Consider the following 22,737-nt stretch of genomic DNA (forward strand, 5'->3'; position numbering starts at 1 on the left):
TCGGATTTGAATTAGGCATGATGCACTTTATTTTCTAACACCACAAGAAGGAAAATACATCTTGCTGATTCCCTTCTGCTTACTATGCAGATTTTTCTAGTCGAGTTTAGGATTAGATAGTCCAAGTACACGACTACATTTATCGCGGTTGTATTTATCTACTTACTCTTTAAGTCTAGACTCTCTACCGGCAAACTCAGGTCGCTCACCTTAACCACTGAGATACTGCCTGGATAGTAGACTACCTACTAGTTTTACGAGTAAGCGTAAATACCAGCTGTTCCACATAATTACCTATTAATTATCTAATTGTCATATTATATGAGGTACCTAATAGTAATTAGGCCTTGCGGTTTAATCGTATTTAGATACCTAGTTGTTTATACCATTTCGTGACACGGTTTACTTACCTACCTACTATTTTCCATCAAACAATCATTATCGGTAATGGATAACAGACGTGTGCTTTTAGTTTTTGCAATAACTATACAATGCTTGAGTTTTACACAGTCGTTTTATATTTGGACAAGTGAAATTACACTTGCGCAAGGCAAATTAAGAGGTAAAGTCGATTGGAGCAATGGGTATATAGCTTATTTGGGGATACCTTATGCATCAGTTACAAAGAGGTTCCAGGTAAGATGATTTTTGTATTTAAATAGGTAAACAAAGATTAAATCTGTTTATATAGAACCATTACTTAATTTTTTTTAAACATTAGAAATAGGTGTCACCCATTTCTGGTTCACTATTTATTTATATCTAGGCATGCTACGCATTCATTTTTATATAGCTATGCTGAACATTTTCAGGAAGCTGGTTCTGCACCAACATGGAATGGAACCATGTTCGCTTTCGATGGATCTATCAAATGCAGTCAATACTTTGAAGCATTAAAATCTCCGATAGGACAAGAAGACTGTCTTGTTGCTAACATATTTACGCCAATGAAAGAATACAATTATTTGTTGCCTGTAATGGTTTTCATTCATGGTGGAGGATACGATTTCGGTAGTAATACTGATCTCATTTTCAATCCAAAGTATTTTATACAAAAAGATGTAATTGTAGTCACCATTAATTATCGGTTAGGTGCTTTTGGTTTTCTATGTTTACCTGGAACGGAAGCAACTGGTAATATAGGTCTGAAAGACCCAATAGCTGCATTACAATGGATTAAAAACAATATCCAAGCCTTCGGTGGCAATCCAAACACGTTAACAATATTTGGTGAAAGTGCTGGAGCATCGTCTATCCACTACATGATAACTTCTGGAAAATATAAAGGGTTATTTCATAAAGCCATTTTGCAAAGTGGTTCAATATTAATGCCAAATAAGTTTGACCCTAATCCGATCAAAGCTGCATCGACTGTTGCGTCTAAAATGGGATTTAAGACCGAAGATCCAAACGAACTGCTTAAAATATTCCAAAATGCCTCATCTAATGATATAATCGAAGCATCACGCGTAGACGGGAAAAACCAACCGTTAAAATTGTATATATTCAGGCCTTGTGAAGAAAGTCCAGTAATTGAAAATAAATCATTCGTCACAGCAACCCCAAGAGAGTTAGTCGAATCATTAATATTAGATCCTAACTTAGATATTATACTAGGATATAATGATAAAGAAGGAATAAAGCAAGCAGGCCAATATGATTCAAATGGACTTAAAGATTTGAACTCTTCATTGTCTGACATAATACCTGAAAACCTAATTTTCAACGATGAATCAGAAAGAGAAGCTCTCACGCAAGACATCCGCAAGTTTTACTTTCAAAAAGGCATCGATCACGATTCCTTGATCGACTTTTTTTCAGATACTGTAATGATTTACCCTTCAATTACTACAACTAACTCTTTACTGTCGTCTAATATAACAGTATACAATTATTATTTTAAATATGATTCACTTAGAAATTTATATAAATTTGTTTCTCCATTGCCACTAAAACCTGGAGCAACTCATGCAGACGAATTATTTTACATGTTTGATCCCATAATTTTTAATTTTGTACCAGTATTGCCACCTATGGAAAACGATCATAGAATGATTAATACGCTTACAGCACTATGGACTAGTTTTGCCAAAACAAGGTAGGTAAATTGTTTTTTCTACTATACTTAGGCTGTATCCTTTAGTTGTAATTTGATTTCAGAATCTCCTATTTTAGGGTTCCGTATCTGCAGAGAATAAAAGGAACCCTTATAGGATCACTTCGTTGTCTGCCTATCTGTCAAGACCCGTCAAGGGGATCAAAACCTATAGGGTACTTCCCGTTGACCTAGAACTATGAAATTTGGTAGATAGAATGTCATATAGCACAAATAAAGAGAAAAATTAGTAAAACGTGAAATTTGTGGTTACATCACAAAAAAATTGTTGTGAAAAGTGTTATTTCTTGCACGATTGTACGGATACGGAACCCTTCCTGTTCGTGTCCGACTCGCACTTGACTGGTTTTTAGGGTTCTGTACCTCAAAAGGAAAAAGGAACCCTTATAGTATCACTTCATTGTCTATCTGTCTGTTTGTCTGTCTGTCTGTCTGTCGTGTCTGTCAATAAACCTATAGGGTAGGTACTTCTCGTTGACCTAAAATCATGGAATTTGGCAGGTAGGTAGGTCTTATAGCACACGTAAGTAAATCCGAAAACCGTAAATTTGTAGTTACATCACAAAAAAATTTAAATGTGTTTATGAACAAATAACTTTTCACAAACTATTTTCAACTTTCAAAGTAAGATTAATATACCAAGTGGGGTATTATATGAACGGGCTTTACCTGTAAATTCTAAAACAGATTTTTTATGCATAACAGTTTTTGATTTATCGTGCAAAATGTCGTAAAAATACGACTGTGGTACGGAACCCTCGGTGCGCGAGTCTGCCTCGCTCTTGGCCGGGTTTTTCTCATAAATAGATCACCCATTATATTTCTTTGTGATATTAATGATATTAAATCAAACGCGCAGTAATTTAAATACTTTCCTACTTATTTTAATTAATTCATTAATAAGTAGGTTATTAGAAACTTGATCAATAGACAAACAAAATTAAATCAAATTTATTATTCATTAATAATTAAGTAAGGACATGTAGAAGGTATATTATATTTATAATAATTGAAACCAACTTTATAAGTAGGTACATTTGTTCTGAATTCTGATATACCTAGGTACCTACTTGAAATTAACTAACATCATACTGAGTTACTTTCAAATGTTTCCTTACAACTGATTTTATTTTATATTTTTAGGAGACCATCATCCCTGACGACTCCGGAGTGGATCCAAAGTAAAAAAGACAATCTAAAGTTCATGCAACTTGATACGGAATTCAAAATAATACCACTACCTAACAAAGAACGATTTATGTTTTGGGATCGAGTCTACAAACAATACTCATGGATATAATAAATTGAGTAACGTTTAAACTACCTAGCTAGTACCTACTACCTACGTAGATAGAACTGCCACAGAAGCACCACAATATTTATTTTCCATTGAGGAAACGGCTGAATAAATAATATTCATATTATATACATGACCTTCATTTTTATTACCTCCTGTAAGTACCTACCAAACTACCTAATTGTTACTTGTTCTTAACACGCTGAAAAATTTTATCTAGGTAGGTACCTACTTATGAACAAAGTGATAAGGAATTAAGGTTCTTATTAAATTGAATAAGATCATAGCTGTGTTTTTATCCTTGCAAAATCTTCTTCGAGGGTGGCAAATGTCGATCGGGGGCAGGACTCGGCAAGGCTTCAGGCGGCGGCGGGCTCGGTAGCTCTGACAGTTTCTGCGTCAGCCAGACCAGAAAATAGACGAAGAGTCCCAAGCCAGACAACCTGCACACCATAATATCACACAATATTATCGATATATTGCACTTATTTCACATAGGTGATCAAAGTAGTAGGTATAAAGATTGTAATCATATTATCGAAAGATTATTACCGGCTCCTATAAATAATTAATTAGGTAATCAAACGCATCCCTTGATGCTGTAAGACTATAGGTATGTTTTAGCGTTTAAACTACCGTGAGTGAATTCCATTATAAACAATATCTGTCCCGGCTGTACTCACTGCTTTACTGTCTCCTATTGACTATTAGTATTATTTTTGTTATGTATGTAGGTCGGTAGGTACCATCTTGCCCTGAACGTGGTACGTCTTGTAATACCTAAGTAGGTGATCCAAACCACGCGGCGGCGGTGGTTCTTTTGGCTTGAACAGCCCGGTGTAATGAAGGAGTCAATGAGTAGGTACGCGGCCGCCCGAAACGGCATGGGCACGGCTTGTATTGTAAATTGGCCCATCGTGTAAACTGTAACCTGACTCGGCCTTTATGCCGATCGGTTTTAGACATTCTGTGTGTGTGCTTTAGATAATTATCTATATAAAAATATTTAGAGTTACACAAGGAGTACGAAACGACTAAAAACCTAAACTCTTACCCTCTAAAGACAAAACAGAGTATAACTATTCCACCGCTTTTCCAGGTTTATTTGTTAGAGGGAAAGAATACTTACGCGCCAATCATTTTGTAGAAATGTTTGTTGTCACCAGGTTACCACCGGCGGCGCCGCCCGTCGTTGATAGTTCTTCTGGTCAAAACGACTCTCTGGTAGGCATAAGGTATTGTTTGATATTGCAGAGTTGTGCAAAAATCAACAAACATTTTTTAAAGCCTGGTACACAAGGCTGATTGGAATTATTTTTAGTTTAGCTACTTATCATATTTTTTTTAAATCGATGCAAAGTGAGCCTATTATAGTCTCAACTCTCATCTGTAAGACACTTTATACGGCGTTTCGTGAACCCCTATGTCTGGGTTTTAAAAGAACGCAATAGAACCATTTCAGCCTTAGTAAACAAAAAATATTTATACCTAGGTAGTTAGCTTATTGGACTCTTTATAATTTGGGAGTTGGGAGTCTAATAAACGTGCTACAAATAGGCTAAATATGTACCTATGTAGGACGTAGGTATATAGCAATAAAGGCAAAAGTGCCCCGAATGACCTATACCTAGACCTTTATTTATTGTCTTGACAAATCGCGAAAACCTCGAAGAAACGCGTAAGCAATGCGATTTGCCGGCGCTTTAGACTTTCTGAAGCAGGGTTTTTCACTTTTATCATAATTTCACTCTCAGTTCGTGGGAAGACGGTCCTTTGGGCCTTGCTATAACTTTGTGTAAATTTCAAGTCAGTTAAAGAAAAATACATTAGTTATGCCTAGATTCCAAGTTGACAAGTCTATTATTTCCGGTAGTGGACAACTTACTTTATTGAGTCAAATTTACCTTACAATAATAAAAATAATCGTGGAATTCATAATAAGTCGCAAACACACACGTTCAAGTTAGACTCGAGTGCTCGAGTTGTGGCACAGTGTCTTTTATGATAACAAGTTACTTAAACTCAGCTCTATTAACAATAACATACGATTAAAATTGGTATAATGAAAACAAAGGCGCACCACGTATGCCAAAGCTAAGCATGAGCTGCCATAGCCTAGTGGTTAAGACATCGGCTTCCTATTCAGGAGGTCGGGGGTTCGAGCGCGGGCACCTCTCTTATTTTTCGGAGTTGTGATCAAATCAATCACTACCCATATTATTATAAATGCGAAAATGTTTGTTTGTTGATCTATTGGTTTGTCCTTCAATCACGTCGCAAAGTTACAACGGATCGACGTGATTTTTTGCATGGGTATAAAGACCTGGAGAGTGGGATTTTTAAAAACCTAAATCCACGCGAACGAAGTCGCGGGCATCAGCTAGTTAATAACAAATACCTGTAAATACTAATCATTTATAATCACATAAGTGACAAACGAAAGGCTTTTCTCCCGTATGAGTTCTCATGTGTAAATTACTTTTTACTGTACATTTGAAACTGCATAACTTACAACTTTCTCGCCAGTGTGAGTTTGATTATAAAATTTCTCCCTATTTATCGAGGTACTAATTATTTGATCTCAGGTACCAAATAGTACCAAATAGGTACTAAATCCTAGCATGGCTTAAACTTCCAAATTCTGTGGTGGTCCAGCCATCCTGACGTTCACGTTCTCAAGTGCACCATCAAACTAGTTTACTGAACATTTATTATCGCAAAACTTTCAAATAAAAGGCTTTTCGCCCATATGAGTTCTCATGTATTTCGCTAAAGTACTTTTCATTTCACATTTATATTTACATAATGCACAAGCGATAAACTTTTCGCGCCGGTGTGAGTCCTCATGTGACTCACTAAACTACTGTTGTTTACTGTACTCACGACCTCGACGAATTCGTTGTAAACACAGTTGTAAACCGCCGGTGGAGACGATGCAATGTGGGTCTTTTTAGGGTTCCGTACCTCAAAAGGAAAAACGGAACCCTTATAAGATCACTTTGTTGTCTGTCTGTCAAGAAACCTACAGGGTACTTCCCGTTGACCTAGAATCATGAAATTTGGCAGGTAGGTGGGTCTTATAGCTGACTTTAGGGGAAAAATCTGAAAACCGTGAATTTATGGTCACATGACACAAAAAAATTAAATTGTGGTCATAAACTAATAATTAGTATTTTCAAAATTCGAATACGATAACTATATCAAGTGAGGTATCATATGAAAGGGCTTCACTTGTACATTCTAAAACAGATTTTTATTTATTTTTAGGTGTAGTTTTTGATTTATCATGCAAAATGTCGATAAAATACGATTGCAATACGGAACCCTCAGTGCGCGAGTTTGACTCGCCCTTGGCCGGTTTTTTACAAGTCTGGCCGGGGGTTTAAAGATAAAATCACGTACTTTAATTGTTCCATTATTACAAGAGATTACCTGTATGGCTTATAGAAGACAGCATGTCTTCCAAAAGCGGGGTTCTAGTATTATGAATGACAAAATAAATAAATAAAGTCATGAGTTTCGGTTACGTTGTTTTTTACTATCAATTTTTGATGTACAAGAATTCGAGGAAAATAAAGGAATAATATGTAATGTTTTATAATATATATATATTCTACATCGCAGTATGCGTTATGAACAAACATTACTTATATGTTACTTCCCATATAGTACTTCTACTCATTCATTTTTGTTCGCGCGCTCATCATTCGTATAAGATATCGTGAGAGCATAGTTATTCAATACAAGTGACAAAACAAGATAATATACTAACTATATTATATATTTAGTTCCGATTTATTTAAATAAAACGTACCTGCTAATCGAATCACTCGTTTGCAATCATTAGCAAATACTGCATAAAATCTAACTGTACAGACACGTAACTCGAACGCATCGAGGAAACATCGTCGGGATCCTCGTGATATTCATTACGAAGGTCTCGCTCGAGACGGCTACAGACGTGCAGTTATAACCGACCCTTTTAACTGTTCAGTTATGATTATTTGATTAGTCAAAGTTTATTGTCAGTTCAACTGTTCAGTTGTAAGTTTTGCCTACACATATAATGATTTAACTGAACAGTCCAACGTACAGTTAAAACTGTCAGTTATAAGTCCGTACAAAATGAGAACTCACTCGCCATTTAAACTACCATGTGCCAACTGTCATGTCAAATTTACGACTCACCTTAAAATAAGGACCGACTTTTGACATGACAGTTGACACAAAGTTAAAACGGCGAGTGAGATCTCATCTTGTACGCCTTATACAACTGCACGTGTGTAAAAGCCGGCTTCACAGATGCATAAAAACGAACAATATTCTCACAGCGTATCGTAAAATCGGTGAAAAAGTTGCGATAAAAACCTAAATTCACGTACTGAAAATCTAAAAATATATTATAATAGATTTCAAATGTCTATACACGAGGAGGTGGCGGCGCTCACACGAACACCTTGGCGAGCCCGTCGGCGCCCGCGCTGGCGATGTAGGGCCGCAGCGGGTGGAAGGCCACGTCCAGGATGCTCTCGTCGAACTTCTTGCGGTGCGCCGTGATCTCCTGCACGCACGTCTTGCTGTCCAGGTTCCACAGGCGCACGGAGCAGTCGTGGCTGCCCGACAGCAGGAACAGGCCGTTGGGGTCCAGCGCCAGCCCTGTGACGGCGTCCAGGTGCGCCACCATGGCGTGCGCCACGCGGCCCGAGCCCGCGTCCCAGAAGCGGATGTGGCGGTCCTCGTGCGCCGTCACCAGCAGCGGCAGCGTGGGGTGCGCGCGCACGCGGTGCGCGGCGCTGTCGCACGCTACGCGCAGCACGGCCTGCGGGCACGTCGAGCGACAAGTCAGCTTCCACCGGGAGCAGTTGTGTGCCAACATACAAGATAAATAACACTTAGGGCGTTAGTGCACTCATCCGTATTCGGTTCGTATCCGTGATTCTTCGAAGTGGCCGTCATACAAATACGTATTCATTTGATTCGTATTTTTACGAAATACGTGATTTCACAGATGAGTGCACAAATGCCCTAAGTATGTATTTATTCAAATAAAAAATTCGGCGATGCCGACCATTTTGAAATTCGTCACCTTAGTTTATTATTAGTATGTTGTTATAGCGGCAATAAATAAATAAAATAATATCTTTTTATTGAAAGCACCTATGGCTCAATTTGTTAGTAGACAAACTTACTTAAAACTAATGTTAGTAACTAATAATACAATAGGCTACTTGACAATTTTTTTAAGTTGGTCTTAAATGGTTAATATTTGTCCTATTATATCAAAAAAATTAACACTATATTTTTTTGCGCCCTAAAAACCGTAAAACTTTAATTTAAAAAAATATTTTTCTTAGACAGGTGAAAACACTGTCGGCCATGTTTGGCCGATAGATTATCTGTGCTCTGACGTCATGCATTTGTAAACAACAGTATAACCACTGTGGTTATACTGTGGTTATACTGTTGTTTACAAATGCATGACGTCAGAGCACAGATAATCTATCGGCCAAACATGGCCGACAGTGTTTTCACCTGTCTAAGAAAAATATTTTTTTAAATTAAAGTTTTACGGTTTTTAGGGCGCAAAAAAATATAGTGTTAATTTTTTTGATATAATAGGACAAATATTAACCATTTAAGACCAACTTAAAAAAATTGTCAAGTAGCCTATTGTGGGAAAAAGACAGTTTTATTTATTTTTATTTTATTATTTACATTTACAAATGTGGCCTCACCAACACTTGAACAAAGTGTTCAAGCATTGGTGAGTCCATTTTGCTCGCAAACATGTTCAGGATGCAGTTGGTACTTGAGCGCAGCCTTGTCAGCAGTGATGATGACTTCTTCCGCATTACTGCAAAGAAGTCATCAGTCCGTTCATCTGCGAACATTCCTGACGCTGAACAGAACCGCGGCAAGCCCAACAGCATCCTGAACCCATTATTATACTGCACCCTTAAGGTGTCTATGGCCTTTTTCGAATAGTTGACCCACAGGCTACCCGAGTAGAAGTTTTGGCAGTAAGCCTTGAAGAGCGTTATTTTTGCCTCTTTACTACATCGGGTGAACCTGCGGGCCAACATATTACACCTAACTGCCAGGGTTCTTCTCTCTCTCTCGATGTCGACATGATCTTTAAGGTCCTCCGTAATATAGTGACCCAGGTATTTAAATTGTTGCACATGTGTGAGTGTAGCGCCGTTCAGTATAATTTTTGGCTCATATGTCACCTGCTTACGAGGAGCCTTAAAGATCATGTACTGACTTTTGATCACGTTGTACATCAGACCATGTCTGGTAGCATATTCCTGGCAGGTTAGAAGTAACTCCCTGATTGAACCAGCCGTGGGAGCCAACAACACTATGTCATCGGCATAGCTTAGGTTGTTCACGCTAATGCCGTCTATCCAACAACCAACTGGCTTGCCGCTGAGCTCCACGATTAGCTCGTTCACATACAGATTGAAGAGCTTCGGCGAGGTCAATATAAATACACAATATGGATTGGATTGGAAATAAAAATACACAATATGGATCGATAGCAGAGGCAGTAATTAGGGCCCCATTCCCAATCTTCGGGTATGGTACCCTGAAAAGTAAAACTCAACTACTTCTCTTAAAAACTCTTAGATGGATGATAGTTTTTATTTTAAATTAATATCTATAAATTATTATATTTTTGGAATCTACACAACGAGTAAAAACCGATTTCGCTATTTTGCGATCCTCGATTCGTAACCGTGCGATCCCGGTTTAAGAATGTGACCGCTCCGGCGCTCCGTATCTTCCCGTGGATGTCGTAAGTGGAAAGCGACGTAGGGATAAATCAAATGGTGGCGGTTTTACACAGATGTTTAATGATTTTGGTGACAAGGTCTCTCTCACCTGTCCAGTTTCCAGATCGTAGAGCAGCAGTTTGCCGTCGTTGTAGACGACGGCGGCGCGCGAGGCGGCGTCCGCGAAGTCGGCGGCGGCGGGCGTGGCCGCGCCCACGGCCGCGTCGTCACGTAGCGTGGCCAGCAGCGGACGCGGCGCGCGCGGCGCCCACAGCCGCGCCGTGCCGTCCGCCGACGCCGACAGCAGGCGGCCCTGCGCGCACGCCAGCGACCACACCGCGTCAGTGTGGTCGCGCAGTACGGGGCCCTGTGTAACCAACACAAAACTATTTAGTTTACTTTTTCCCCCAGAAAACCCCCTTACTATACTTACTCATATTTCAGGGTCCTTGGATGTCGTAAATAGTTATTACAAAAAAATATTATTATTAAATTTTTTATTTATTTAGAATTGGTAAAATTTTACGCTCTATTATTATTATGTCTACTATATTATTTTTATGTTTGTATGAAGTCTGCTACATTATGTCTGTAGAGTCTGTAGATATGAATGTGCTGACTGACCTGCACGGCGGGATCGTAGGGGTCGTAGGGGTCGGCGGCGGGCGGCGGCAGGTTCCACACGCGGATGGTGCCGTCCAGCCCGCCCGAGAAGCACTCCTCGGAGCGCGGCACGCCCATGGCGAGGCACAACACGGGCGCCGAGTGCGCGCGGAACGTGTACAGCGGCTCCACGTCGAGCCCCGCCGACTTCTTGGCGGGGACGGTGCGCTGCAGGTTCCACAGCTTGAGCGTGTGGTCCTCCGAGGCAGTCACTAGCGCCGCCTCGGTCGGGTGGAAGGCGAGCGCCCGCACCTGGAATACAAGCTTCTGTATTAGCAACTAAACAGATACACCTTTTTAACAAATAAGCCATATTTCAAATAATAATTATTATGAGCAGAGATTCAGTCGCTGTTGCCGAACTTGGCAATGGAATCATCATCATGGGCCGACACTCACCCCGTCGAAGTGCGAGCGTAGAGTGTACTTGGCGTTCCACGTCTTTCGGAAGGACTCCTTGCTGGTGCTGGCCACGTCGTAGCCCTCCGCCTCGTTGCTGACCGTGAGCTGTGCCAGCTCGCCCAGCGCCAGCGGCTTCTCGTCCGCCTCGCCACCTCCCGCGCCCGCCACGCCGCCGTGCGGGAACTTCACTGCAAGACCCAATCGTCAACATTTTTCGACGACCTCCTTGACACAGTGGAGAGCACTGTGGTCTTATAGGTGGGAGGTCTCGGGTTCGTTTCCCAGCAGAGGCAGTTTGGGAATTTATTATTTTTAAATAGTCGATAATATCGTACCAATTATCTTAATAAAGGTACTAAATAGTACAATTTAGGTACAATTATTTGGAAGATATTTCATCAGTTTTCCAGCACCTCACCGGCCATCCTGACGTTCACGAGAGTATCGCCTCGATTCTCTTATCCGTGGAGATGGCGCCTCCTTAGACACCATCCTCCTCTTTAAGTTGCTTGCACGTACCCTTGTACACGCCAGCAACAGACTACTGCTTTACACTTCACTCGCAAATAATTACATATAGTCTTCCTCCAAGTAAACAGAGAATTGTAAATAGTAGAACCTAATAATGTTAAGAGATAAGAAAAAATTGGATTATTAAATAGCGGGCTTCCAAAATACGTAAAATCCACGCCCTTTGTTAGTTTTAAGTGTAATAACTAATAACCATTTTAAATTATCTATTAAACTAAAAAAGTACGTCATTATGGTGTGATGTCACATTCTAGTATTTTCATAGAATATCGCGTGCTATAAGTGCGTGTTTTGACGTTTAATAAAAAGTCACTGATTTGACTAGTTGTCAAATACCGTATTGACTTACCAGGAGGATATTCGTCACCCTGGCCGCCACCGTCAGTTTCGCTGTCCGTTAGAAGGTTCAGCTCGTTTAATACTTCCTCTGCCTCATTGTCAACTTCTTCGCCTATTGAATAAGATAAAGATTCAATTAAACACAGTACCTTGTGAACTGTGTGTATCGAATAACAAAATGCTATGCAATGTTTTTTTTTTATATATAAAGAATATTAGCCATGTTAAATGACTAATATTCCCCTTTCCTCTCCAACTAAGCGTCAAGCTTGTGCTAGGAGTAGGTACGACAATAGTGCAACGGGCGGCGTTTGAACCGTCGACCTTTCGGTTTTCAGTCCACTCCTTTACCAGTAGAGCTATTGAGGCGTTTGGATAGTAGCATAGTGTAACTAATTATGTTGTACACAATCCCTAAACTAAGCTAAATTGGCAGGTCTAAATTTTAGTGCCATCCTTTTCTGCAGGGAGCATTATGAAAGGGATAGCAATACTTTTAGATCTGTCATTTTAACGCTACGTTGCGACGTGATTGAAGGACAAACCAACAAACAAATACACTTTCGCATTTATAATAAGGGTACTGATTTATTTTACATCTAATTGGAACGGCAGTGCCACTTACACTAACTAGATAATCATTTCAATGATAAATTTAAATACAAACATAAAAAGACGCAAAATATAAAACGATAAAACATTCAAGGATTTTGAATGTACCTACGCTGAGAACATTAAATGACCTATTCATGCAATGCTCTCCGCGTACTTCAGTAACTCCCGAATCAAAGTTATAGATAAATAGATAGAAATACTTTATTGCACACAAAAAATATTACATAACATGACAAAAACAAAGAAACTAAAACTACAAAATAAGTGTATGCAAAGGCGGCCTTATTGCTCACAGCAACACTATGCACAGCAGGACTATGTGGTGCTACGATCGTAAAGTCGGCTCATCTGCAAACATCAAAGGCGTCATCGCACTGTATGTATTTACACTGTGGAATTACCTTGTTTCCCTGTGGAATGGTGCATTTGTTTGGCATCTAAGTCATCAATCTCGTCCATGTCCATTTCCTGATTAGCAAGGAATTCGAAATTCGCGAACACTGCCGCAGTCTCCTGCACGGAGAGGCCCTCCTCGTTGTAGCCTCCTCCTTGCGGCACACCCCCTTTCCGCTGCTCTTTACCTAAAAGAAATATTACAATGAGCACACAGAAACCGAATACTTTTTAATCCTGTCGTTTTTTTTGCATTTCGTTTAACTTAATTTATATAATTAATATGAATTAATCTATATAATAAATAATGAATCGCCGAAATGTAGGCACGCGAATTACTTCCTAAGGACTGCACCAAATTTGTTAATTCTTTTTTTGTTGTGTTTATAATTAACAGAACAAGGTTTGTATGAGAGAAATTTTTTGGAGCTAGATAAGGGAAAGTGGGAAACGATGGGGGAGATAGGGAGAGATATGGTAAATGAGGAAAGAGATGGGTAAAGGTGGGGGAGGTCCAGGGGAAGGTCGGGAAAGATGGGGGAGTATGGGGAGGTCCCACCACCTTCGCCTATCTATACCCACCGGGAGGTGGGCTCTGTTTGATAGGCGAAGGTGGTGAGAGGCGGGGGAGTTCGAAGGAAGGTGGGGGGGGAGATCGGGGAGTTGGCGGAGGTTGTACCGGTTATTATTAGTAATTGTGCCTTTTTTTTAGTAAATGTAATAAAGCAATACCTACTTTATATGCCAAAATCCAAAGATAGTTTTGAACATAAATATTTATACACAATATGCCCGGCCTGATTAAAAAATGTAAATGTTAAAATGAAAATGATGATATGGCGCTGCTTTTCCAGGCAGTATAACGTCTGCCGGGTCTGCTAGTAATATAGTTTTTAGAATAAACATACCATAGTCATACATCTTGCGACTTAGTGCAGTGTTCATTGAATAGTGTTGCTGTTTGTCACAGTTTCTGTAACTAGGGTCTTCAGCCTGTTCATCATTATTTAATCCCAATAATGTTCTAACTTTGTTCGAACGTACATCAAGTATAGTATCTGTATATCCTATTTCCTGTTAAAAAATAAAAATCACTTAATACAAATTTTAGTCTGCAAATAAAATCATTAAGTAAACTAATATGTTATTCTTTCCTTCATCACCAAGTCTCATATTGAATTCATTAATTAGTATTAAAACAGAATGTAACCTTGTCTAATTAAATAGACAATACATCATAATTGTTTGCAATAGTAATAATATTAAGGAAAGTATATATATATTTTTTCATTTGGCTATAGGTTGCTGGTATCTTGCCATAGTGGTGTACTGAAATTAACTATTTGTAATATTATGTAAAAGTGTATCAGTCTGTTGCCTTTTTGAGTTACAACTGACAATCACTCAATTGTTCTAACAAAATTTGGTACAACCTCAATCCATGCTGAAGAAATTAATCTATTGTTTAATTTAGAAATAATTATTATCTATATTATAAATGTGAGAGTGTGTCTGTTTGTCTGTCTGCTAAAAACTTTTACAGCCCATACTTTGCGACCTAGGCTAATTTTTATCCTGGAAAATCAAAGAGTTCTCACAAGATTTTTAAGGCCCATCTATTCATCTAATTTTGACCTTATAGGGATAGCTTGTATCCCAGAGGCTAATTTTTATACTGGAAAATCAAAGAGTTAAAGCTTGTGCAAAATATACCTGTAGGTATTGTTTAATGAGTTGGCGCCCCTGTTTCCATTGAGCTCGTTCCGCAGGCTCTGGTTCCAGCGGCGGCTCCTCAGGCGGAGGGCGCATATCGCCCTGCTGAAGCTCTACACCATACTTCAGTTTGTGAAACTTTGCTCTTTCTTGTTTTAACGCATACTCAAGCATTTTAATCCGCCTTATAAGATCATTCTTTAGATTCTCTTGGCCCTTCCTCTCACCCTGTAGGAAGGCGATCCGCGCCTAAGAAGAAATAATGTCTTTTTAATTTAATTTGTGTCCATATAGTTTCACCTGTGGGCACCTAAGGGCCAAATTTACTATGGCCACCAAGCATTTCCCTTTAGCACCAAGATAAAATGCATCCTGGAGGATATTTTCATAACAGGTAAATTTCATCCCAGAAAGGCTGGTTTTCTTACAAAAAATAAACAGTTTTAACTGACATTTAACTGACACATTGTATGGGACAGATGGGTTTAGTGACTGTTTAACAACACTGATAGGACTTACTTTAGTTTTTGTAATAACACCATTATGAGTTCCCATAGGATTTTTATAAACATAAATCCATGCTAAAGAACAACTTCAGGACATCAGCTAGATTTTAATTAAAAAATTAATTCCAACAGCAAAACTACAGTAAAAGTTAAATTTTTATAAATGAAGCTATTGTTTGCAATCTTTTATATGGAGTACAGAATGATACAAATTGTACAATGTAGCATCTGAAACACTTTTTATTATTAATTAACCATTTTATCAAGAATGCTAGATATACAGACAAAAATATTTATTTGATTGATAAAGCTCCCTTGATTATATTTGTCGGCTTAATCTTATTCATATATTACACAAGCTTATGCTCGTGAGTACACAAATTTCAAACCATTATTTCACCCCCTTAGGGGTTGAATTTTCAAAAATCCTTTTTTAGCATTCGCTAAAAAATTGTCCTATGTCATAATTGCTATTTGCATGCCAAATTTCAGTCCGAACCATCCAGTAGTTTAAGCTGTGTGTTGATAGATCAGTCAGTCAGTCACCTTTTTCTTTTATATACTTAGATTATATACATTTGTATAGTAATACAATGTAGTATTCTGTTCGATAGTTTTTTTATTATAGAATTGAAATAGTAGTTTTTTATTACAAACTTTAACAAAGCACTTTCAAATTGTCAAGCTGTTACTTTTGGACAAAATAGGTATTAATACTGTCCTTGTTTTCTGGAAATTCAATGTTTTAACTTAAATTTATCAATAATATGCAACAAATATGCAAGTAGTGTCATCAAACTGCAATCCAATAACTACTTTTTATTAGTGTGCTTACTGAACTGAAACATGAATGGCCTCTAAGTATTTGCATGAAATATTATTTACTGACTTACTTATGTACTCATTTTAATTTGTAAATTGATACCTCCTATTCTACATCAATTGACATAGGTATGAATAAAATTTTGATATAATTATGCCCTTCAATTAACACTTTCATTCATCAGTGCTAATTTAACTGCACACAAATCTAAACCAAAATTAACGATAACTTAAATCCATGTATATCATACAGTTCTGCAAAGTAACATCTCCTTCTATCCAACAGTTGTAAATCACAGTTGTGCTGCTGGGAACAGGAACAATGTAGAACGTATAGAATACTGTTAGACTTAACAATTTAGTTTTGTTTAAAAATTTGGGTACTAATGACCTGTTACCATTATCAGCCGTTATTATATTGTCTTTTGAAAGTTCACTTGTTTTCAATTTCTTTCAGCTATGGTCTTAAGGTATACCATGAGAAAGTCCATAAAAACTTTAATAATACTTATAATATTATTTGTTTCTATAATTTTGGAGGTATCTCTGTCAGAGAGATTTTATATTTCCTAAACTGAAATAAGATTTGCTTAGATTCATTTTTGCCTCTTAGGTCTTTAAACTTAATATTAGAATTAGAATAAATTATAATAAAAAGACAATTTGTGCAAGTCATTTATCAGTGTTGTTAATGAAGAAACCCAATAAGAAAACAACAGCACATAAAAACAGATTGAACATTTTACAACGTAAAATAACATTTGCACCTTGTGCACCTAAACAAAATTAGGAAGTCTGAATGAATTGTCAGTGAAGCGAATTACGTGGGTGTTACGAAAGAAATAAACGTAGCAAGAGAGAGTCAACAGAATAAGAAACTAGTATCACAAAGTAAAATCGATACCATTATAAAAATAATACCTCAAACTCTGCTCTGTCCACCTCCCATTGTGATCTCTCCAGTTCGAATCTCGCCCATTCGTGTTGGATAAAATGCAAAACGCCCGGTATTGAATACTGGACACTTTGACTAGATTCTTCATTTTGTTTGTTATTTACACTAACTCCTATCTGAGATCCCACTTGCCCTCCGTTATGATGAGATACGGAGCTATCATCCATGGCTGTGGGGATTTTCATGACATGGCCACCATTACCGTAATTGTCACAGACTTATTAAGAACTAACATGAACTATGGTAAATCAAACACTAAAATATCATTTTTTCTAAAATCTAACTAGTTTTCACGACGGTGACACCATTTAAAACACTTTTAAACGAAGTATTCATGAATGAGAAAAATTATTGCATGATGGAATACAAAAGTCGAAACGACGTCCGTCCGCAGAACCACAGACCAAGCACAGACCAGTAAATTTTACTTCTTTTTTAAAATCTTTCAATCAAAAAATATGTTGCCATGTCACCAATATTTCAAGTGCTTTTGTTTGTAGTTATTACAGCTTAATTAAGCTAGTACTTAGTATAAAAGGAAACACATTTTAATTAATTCAAATCAATTTATTGAGTAAAAAGAAGATAGGCAAACAGTTTGTTGGTTCTACTTCTCACCGCTTCAAATGTAGGTAGATAAGAAATGTGACTTGTTTTAGGATCGTCTTTATACGTGAAACAATCGCACAACAGACGGAAACGTTTAAGTGCGGAAACCAGCCCAGAATGAAGAAAGAAAGAATATACGTGAAACAAATCAGATCTAAGTTGAGATCAGCTGGCATATTATAGCTGCTCGATACTCTCTAGGATAGGATTTCCACACGCCACGGTCTTGCGCCAACATCATCCGACTCCCTGCGACTCTCTTTACAATCTGTTAAAAAAAACAAGTAATAAAATTAAAAAGCTATAAGACTCACGATGAACCACAGTGGCCCTGGTAAGTTCTATTTTCCTCATTACTGACCAAAAATAGATGCATTTGACTATTCAAAAGTAAGAACTTCTAAAAGTTTATAATTAAATAAAAAATTATCCTCAATAACAGTCTTTACCTAACTACTTACCTACTCTTGCAACGTGACATTGAGGAGTTGGATTCGTGATTAGTTGTTACAAAGTTTATACCTACCTGGCAGCCAGCCTGGGTAGCCTAGTATCTATTCACAATCAGCAGACCCAAGGCTTCTAAGGTAGATAAAGTTCGACTCGTTTTGGTTTCACTATTAGCCAGCTCTTGACGTGGTTTTAGTTTCTTTATAACCTGAAATAAAATTTTATTTGTCATGCTTTTAAACATGCAAAAATCCTTATGATCGTCATAAGGATTTTAGCATTTTTAACAAAAAATTTAAAAAAAACTGTAAAACATAAGAAATAATTTACTTCCTCAAAACTGCAAATAAATAGTTGGTCTCTTTTTGTTTAACTATGGTCAAATCAAGAAAATTGCAATGTGCTACTTATCTAGTAGTAGACACCTACTGGCTACCTACATACAATTTGAAAGTGCTTAGTGTACTGGTTGATAGTACCTATGTTAGAATAAATACTTCTTCGTAAGTATTAGGTTTATTTATAAGCTCAATAATAAATGTCATTCTCTTTTGTTTGCTGTTCACATCAACATGTCAACTAAATAAAAACTGACGAAGAATATCCTTACGTATTTTCTTTTAACAATTGGTAGTTGAATCAACTACCAACAGGTTATGGGTCATAGCATAGCATACAGTATCTAAGGAAATCGTGATGGAAACGAGAGATGTTGAGAGATCGCAAAGTTACCATATGTCAGGTCTTCCAAGTATGGAAAAATTGGACGGTAGTACGAATTATGGAACATGGAAGTTCCAAATGGAACTACATCTAATTCATGAAGACCTTTGGGAATACACAGCGACAACACCAAGTGCTACCGATGTACAAGGTATTAAAAAGGATCAGAAGGCTAGAGCAAAAATCTGCTTAACGCTAAAACCACACTGCTTAATTCACGTTCGCCAATCAAAAACGGCAAAGGAGTGCTGGGATGCCTTGTGCTCAACTTTCGAAGATCGAGGCGTAAATAATCGATGCTATTTACTGGGCAAACTGGTTAGTCAGAAACTCAGTATGTACGAATCTTCACAAAAATATGTAACTGAGATCATGAGTATCGCTCAAAAACTGAATGATATAGGAAAAGAGCTGGACGACGAGTTGTTAGCAGCGCTCATGTTACAAGGTTTAGGAGAAAAATACGCACCTCTACGAATGGCAATGGAAAACAGTAATATAGTACTAACTACTGATTACGTAAAAATGAAGCTTCTACAATTGGAGAAGAAGGAGCAAGGCGACAATGAGGAGCCGTCTACGAGTGCCTTAGTTTCTACGAAAACCAATTTTTCGAAAAACAGAAACAAACAACAACAGAAAATACTGAAATGTTTCATTTGTAAAGGACACCACAAAGCAATAAATTGTCCATCTAACCCATCGAAGAAGAAGACGAACAATAATGGTCATCAAGTCAATTTCACTGCATTATCTACTACAGAGAGTTCAAGCAAAGGAGAGTGGATCCTTGATTCGGGCGCGTCATCTCACATGACTTGTCGCAAGGATTGGTTTAGAAACTATGTAGAGCTAGAGAAGCCTGTACAAGTTACATGCGCGAACGGGAGTAGAATAAATGGAGAAGGTCGTGGTGATGTATGTTCGACTAGAGAGTTAGAGTTTACGGTGAGTGAAGCTTTGTATGTACCCGATTTAACTGTGAACTTATTGAGTGTAAGTACGTTAGTTAATCGAGGTATTGTAGTAGTATTTTCAAAGAGAGGTTGTGAGATGTATACAGAGAATGATTGTGAGATAAAAGGTTCTGGAAAAAAGATGTGCGAGGAAGAGAGAGGGATCTATAAATTTAGATCAAAACCTTGTACATATAACTCGTATGTTTCAGCTTTGAACACAATTGCTGATAATAGTTTTAGATTATGGCATCAGAGACTCGGTCATCTAAGTTTCAACTATATGAAGATATTGAGAGACGAAATGGCTGAAGGTATTAACTTTAAGGATCCCGAAGAAGTACAATGCGTTTCGTGTCTGAAAGGTAAGCAGACTAAGCTACCTTTTCCAAAGAAGAAGGCGAAGCGAGCTACTGAAATTCTTGAGTTAGTACATAGTGATGTTTGTGGACCTATAGAAACTCCGTCATTCTCAGGCAAACGATATTTTATTACTTTTATTGATGATAAAACAAGAAAAACCTTCGTTTATTTTTTAAGAGAAAAAAGTGAAGTTTTTTCTGTCTTGGTTGAGTTTAAGATTTTAGCTGAATCACAAACTGGCAGAAAGCTTAAAATTATTAGAACCGACAACGGGACCGAGTATGTCAATAAAAGAGTTAGTGAGTTTTTAAAACAAAATGGTATTGTTCATCAGCTAACTGTGGACTATACACCAGCTCAAAATGGAGTGAGCGAGAGAGCCAATCGAACGATTGTGGAACGAGCAAGAAGTATGCTTGCTGAAGCAAACTTACCAAAAGTGTATTGGGCGGAAGCTGTTCAAACGTCTGTTTTTCTGAAAAACAGATCACCTACACTGGCGGTTAAAGGAAAGACTCCAGAAGAAGCCTGGACTGGAAGGAAAATAAATTTGAGTTTTCTGCGTATTTTTGGGAGCAAAGCATACATGCACATTCCAGATGAAAAGAGGAAAAAGCTTGATCCGAAAAGTTTGGAACTAGTTTTTGTAGGTTACTTCGAAACAACAAAGGGTTATCGTTTATTAGACCCGAAAACTCATAAGGTATACAAATCTAGAGATGTTGTATTCTTCGAAAACTCTAAAGATATCGACACATCTAAAAATGAGGAGAGAGTAGTTGAGGAAGTAATAATACCTCTAGGGAATATAGAAGAACCGGATGTGCAAGATATACCCACAATACCAGAAATACCAATTAGTTCAGAAGTTATTCAGATGGAGAATGATATAGAGACGAGAGAAGAACCTGGATCTGGGGTTATAGAGAGTAATCCAGAAACAGAAATGGAGAACGTTGATGAAGGTAGGAGATATCCTTTAAGAGAACGTACACCTACAGTGTTCAAAGATTGTATTCTATATCATACAGTAGCAGTAGCTAGAGATGAGCCACTGACTATAGAAGAAGCCTTGTCTAGAGAAGACAGTCACATGTGGAGAGCTGCAATTCAGGAGGAGTTGAAGGCTTTAAAAAAGAATAACACGTGGACTTTGGTGAAGCCACCTGAGAGAAAATGCAACATAGTAGATTCTAAATGGTTATTTAGAATTAAAGAAGAGGCGGGAGGAAAAAGATATAAAGCTCGCTTAGTTGCAAGAGGCTTCAGTCAGAGAAGAGGCATTGATTACTTCGAAACTTTTGCGCCCGTGGTCAGGCACAGTTCGTTAAGGTTACTAATAGCTTTGACAGCTAAACTAGGACTTCATATAGATCAAATGGATGTGAAAACGGCGTTCTTAAATGGACATCTTGAAGAGGAAGTATATATGAACCAACCTAAAGGCTTTGAAGAGCAAGGAGATTACATCTGTCGTCTGAACAGGGCATTATATGGTTTAAAGCAAGCTCCTAGAGCATGGAACAAAAGACTCAATGAGACGTTAGAAAAACTTGGCTTTCATAGATCCAAAAATGAATCATGTGTTTATTACAGAGGTGACAAGCAAAAAATTATCATACTTGCAGTGTATGTAGATGACATACTTATTTTTTGGAATGAAGAGCAAGAAATGAAGAAGGTTAAAGAAGAGCTAACGTTGAATTTCGAAATGAAAGATTTGGGAAGCGCTAAACTTATGCTTGGAATTAACATAACACAGGAGAAAGATGGGATAAGTCTTGACCAAGAAGATTACATAGGCAAGTTATTACATGCATATGGAATGGAAGCTGCTAAACCAGTGACCACACCTTCGGTTCAAGGGCAGAGGTTAGAGAAACCTGGACCCGATCATGTATCACCTAATGTACCTTATCAAGCATTAATTGGCTCACTTTTGTATGTTGCCGTGTGCACGAGGCCAGACATAGCACATACAGTGAATAGTCTGAGTCAGTTTAACGAGTGTTATGATGATTGCCATTGGATAGCATTGAAAAGAGTTCTCCGATATCTAAAAGGAACCAAATCGTTAAAACTTAAGTACTCTAGAGAAGCAGTACAGAGAGAATGGATTGTGGGATACGCAGATGCCGACCACGCCGGAGACCGAGATCGCAGGTCATACTCGGGATCAGTTTTTCTGTGCCAAGGAGGAGCTATATGCTGGAATAGTCAGAAGCAGAAAACAATAGCATTATCTACTGCAGAGGCAGAGTATGTGTCATTGTCGGAGGCTGCTAAAGAGGCTGTATTTCTTCGACGGTTCATGGCTGAACTAACACGGAAACCTTGTGAAGCGATAACTCTATACACTGATAGTCAGTCAGCTATGGCTATCGCACAAAACCCTGTACACCATCAACGTACTAAGCATATAGATGTACGATATCAGTTTATTCGAGAAGCAATAGAAAATGGTGAGATTTCTCTGATATATAAAGAAACCTCACGTATGGTTGCAGA

At 38.0% G+C, this 22,737-nt stretch overlaps 2 protein-coding genes and 1 long non-coding RNA gene across 3 annotated transcripts in view; 2 read left to right on the forward strand and 1 right to left on the reverse strand.

Moving 5' to 3' along the window:
* Nucleotides 1-440: 440 nt before the first annotated feature.
* LOC117984649 (esterase E4-like) lies at nucleotides 441-3,539 on the forward strand. Its single transcript, XM_034971277.2, has 3 exons — nucleotides 441-636; nucleotides 813-2,098; nucleotides 3,260-3,539. Exons 1-3 carry the CDS (start codon nucleotides 448-450, stop codon nucleotides 3,414-3,416), a joined length of 1,632 nt encoding a protein of 543 aa, XP_034827168.1. The 5' UTR covers nucleotides 441-447; the 3' UTR covers nucleotides 3,417-3,539.
* A 3,391-nt stretch (nucleotides 3,540-6,930) lies between these two features.
* Cka (Connector of kinase to AP-1) lies at nucleotides 6,931-17,552 on the reverse strand. Its single transcript, XM_034971258.2, has 9 exons — nucleotides 17,095-17,552; nucleotides 14,846-15,094; nucleotides 14,041-14,206; nucleotides 13,141-13,320; nucleotides 12,135-12,236; nucleotides 11,252-11,442; nucleotides 10,814-11,104; nucleotides 10,299-10,556; nucleotides 6,931-8,232 (listed from the first exon to the last, which is right to left on the reverse strand). The coding sequence occupies exons 1-9, from the start codon at nucleotides 17,311-17,313 to the stop codon at nucleotides 7,858-7,860; spliced, it is 2,031 nt and encodes a 676-aa protein (XP_034827149.1). The 5' UTR covers nucleotides 17,314-17,552; the 3' UTR covers nucleotides 6,931-7,857.
* Nucleotides 8,891-22,737, forward strand: part of LOC138402665 (uncharacterized) — a 59,857-nt gene continuing 46,010 nt past the window's right edge. Inside the window, exon 1 of the long non-coding RNA XR_011237021.1 lies at nucleotides 8,891-9,075. This is a non-coding gene — a long non-coding RNA (uncharacterized lncRNA). The remainder of the gene's footprint in view (nucleotides 9,076-22,737) is intronic.

The sequence above is a fragment of the Maniola hyperantus genome, chromosome 8, assembly GCF_902806685.2.
Source record: "Maniola hyperantus chromosome 8, iAphHyp1.2, whole genome shotgun sequence".
Taxonomy (NCBI): domain Eukaryota; kingdom Metazoa; phylum Arthropoda; class Insecta; order Lepidoptera; family Nymphalidae; genus Maniola; species Maniola hyperantus.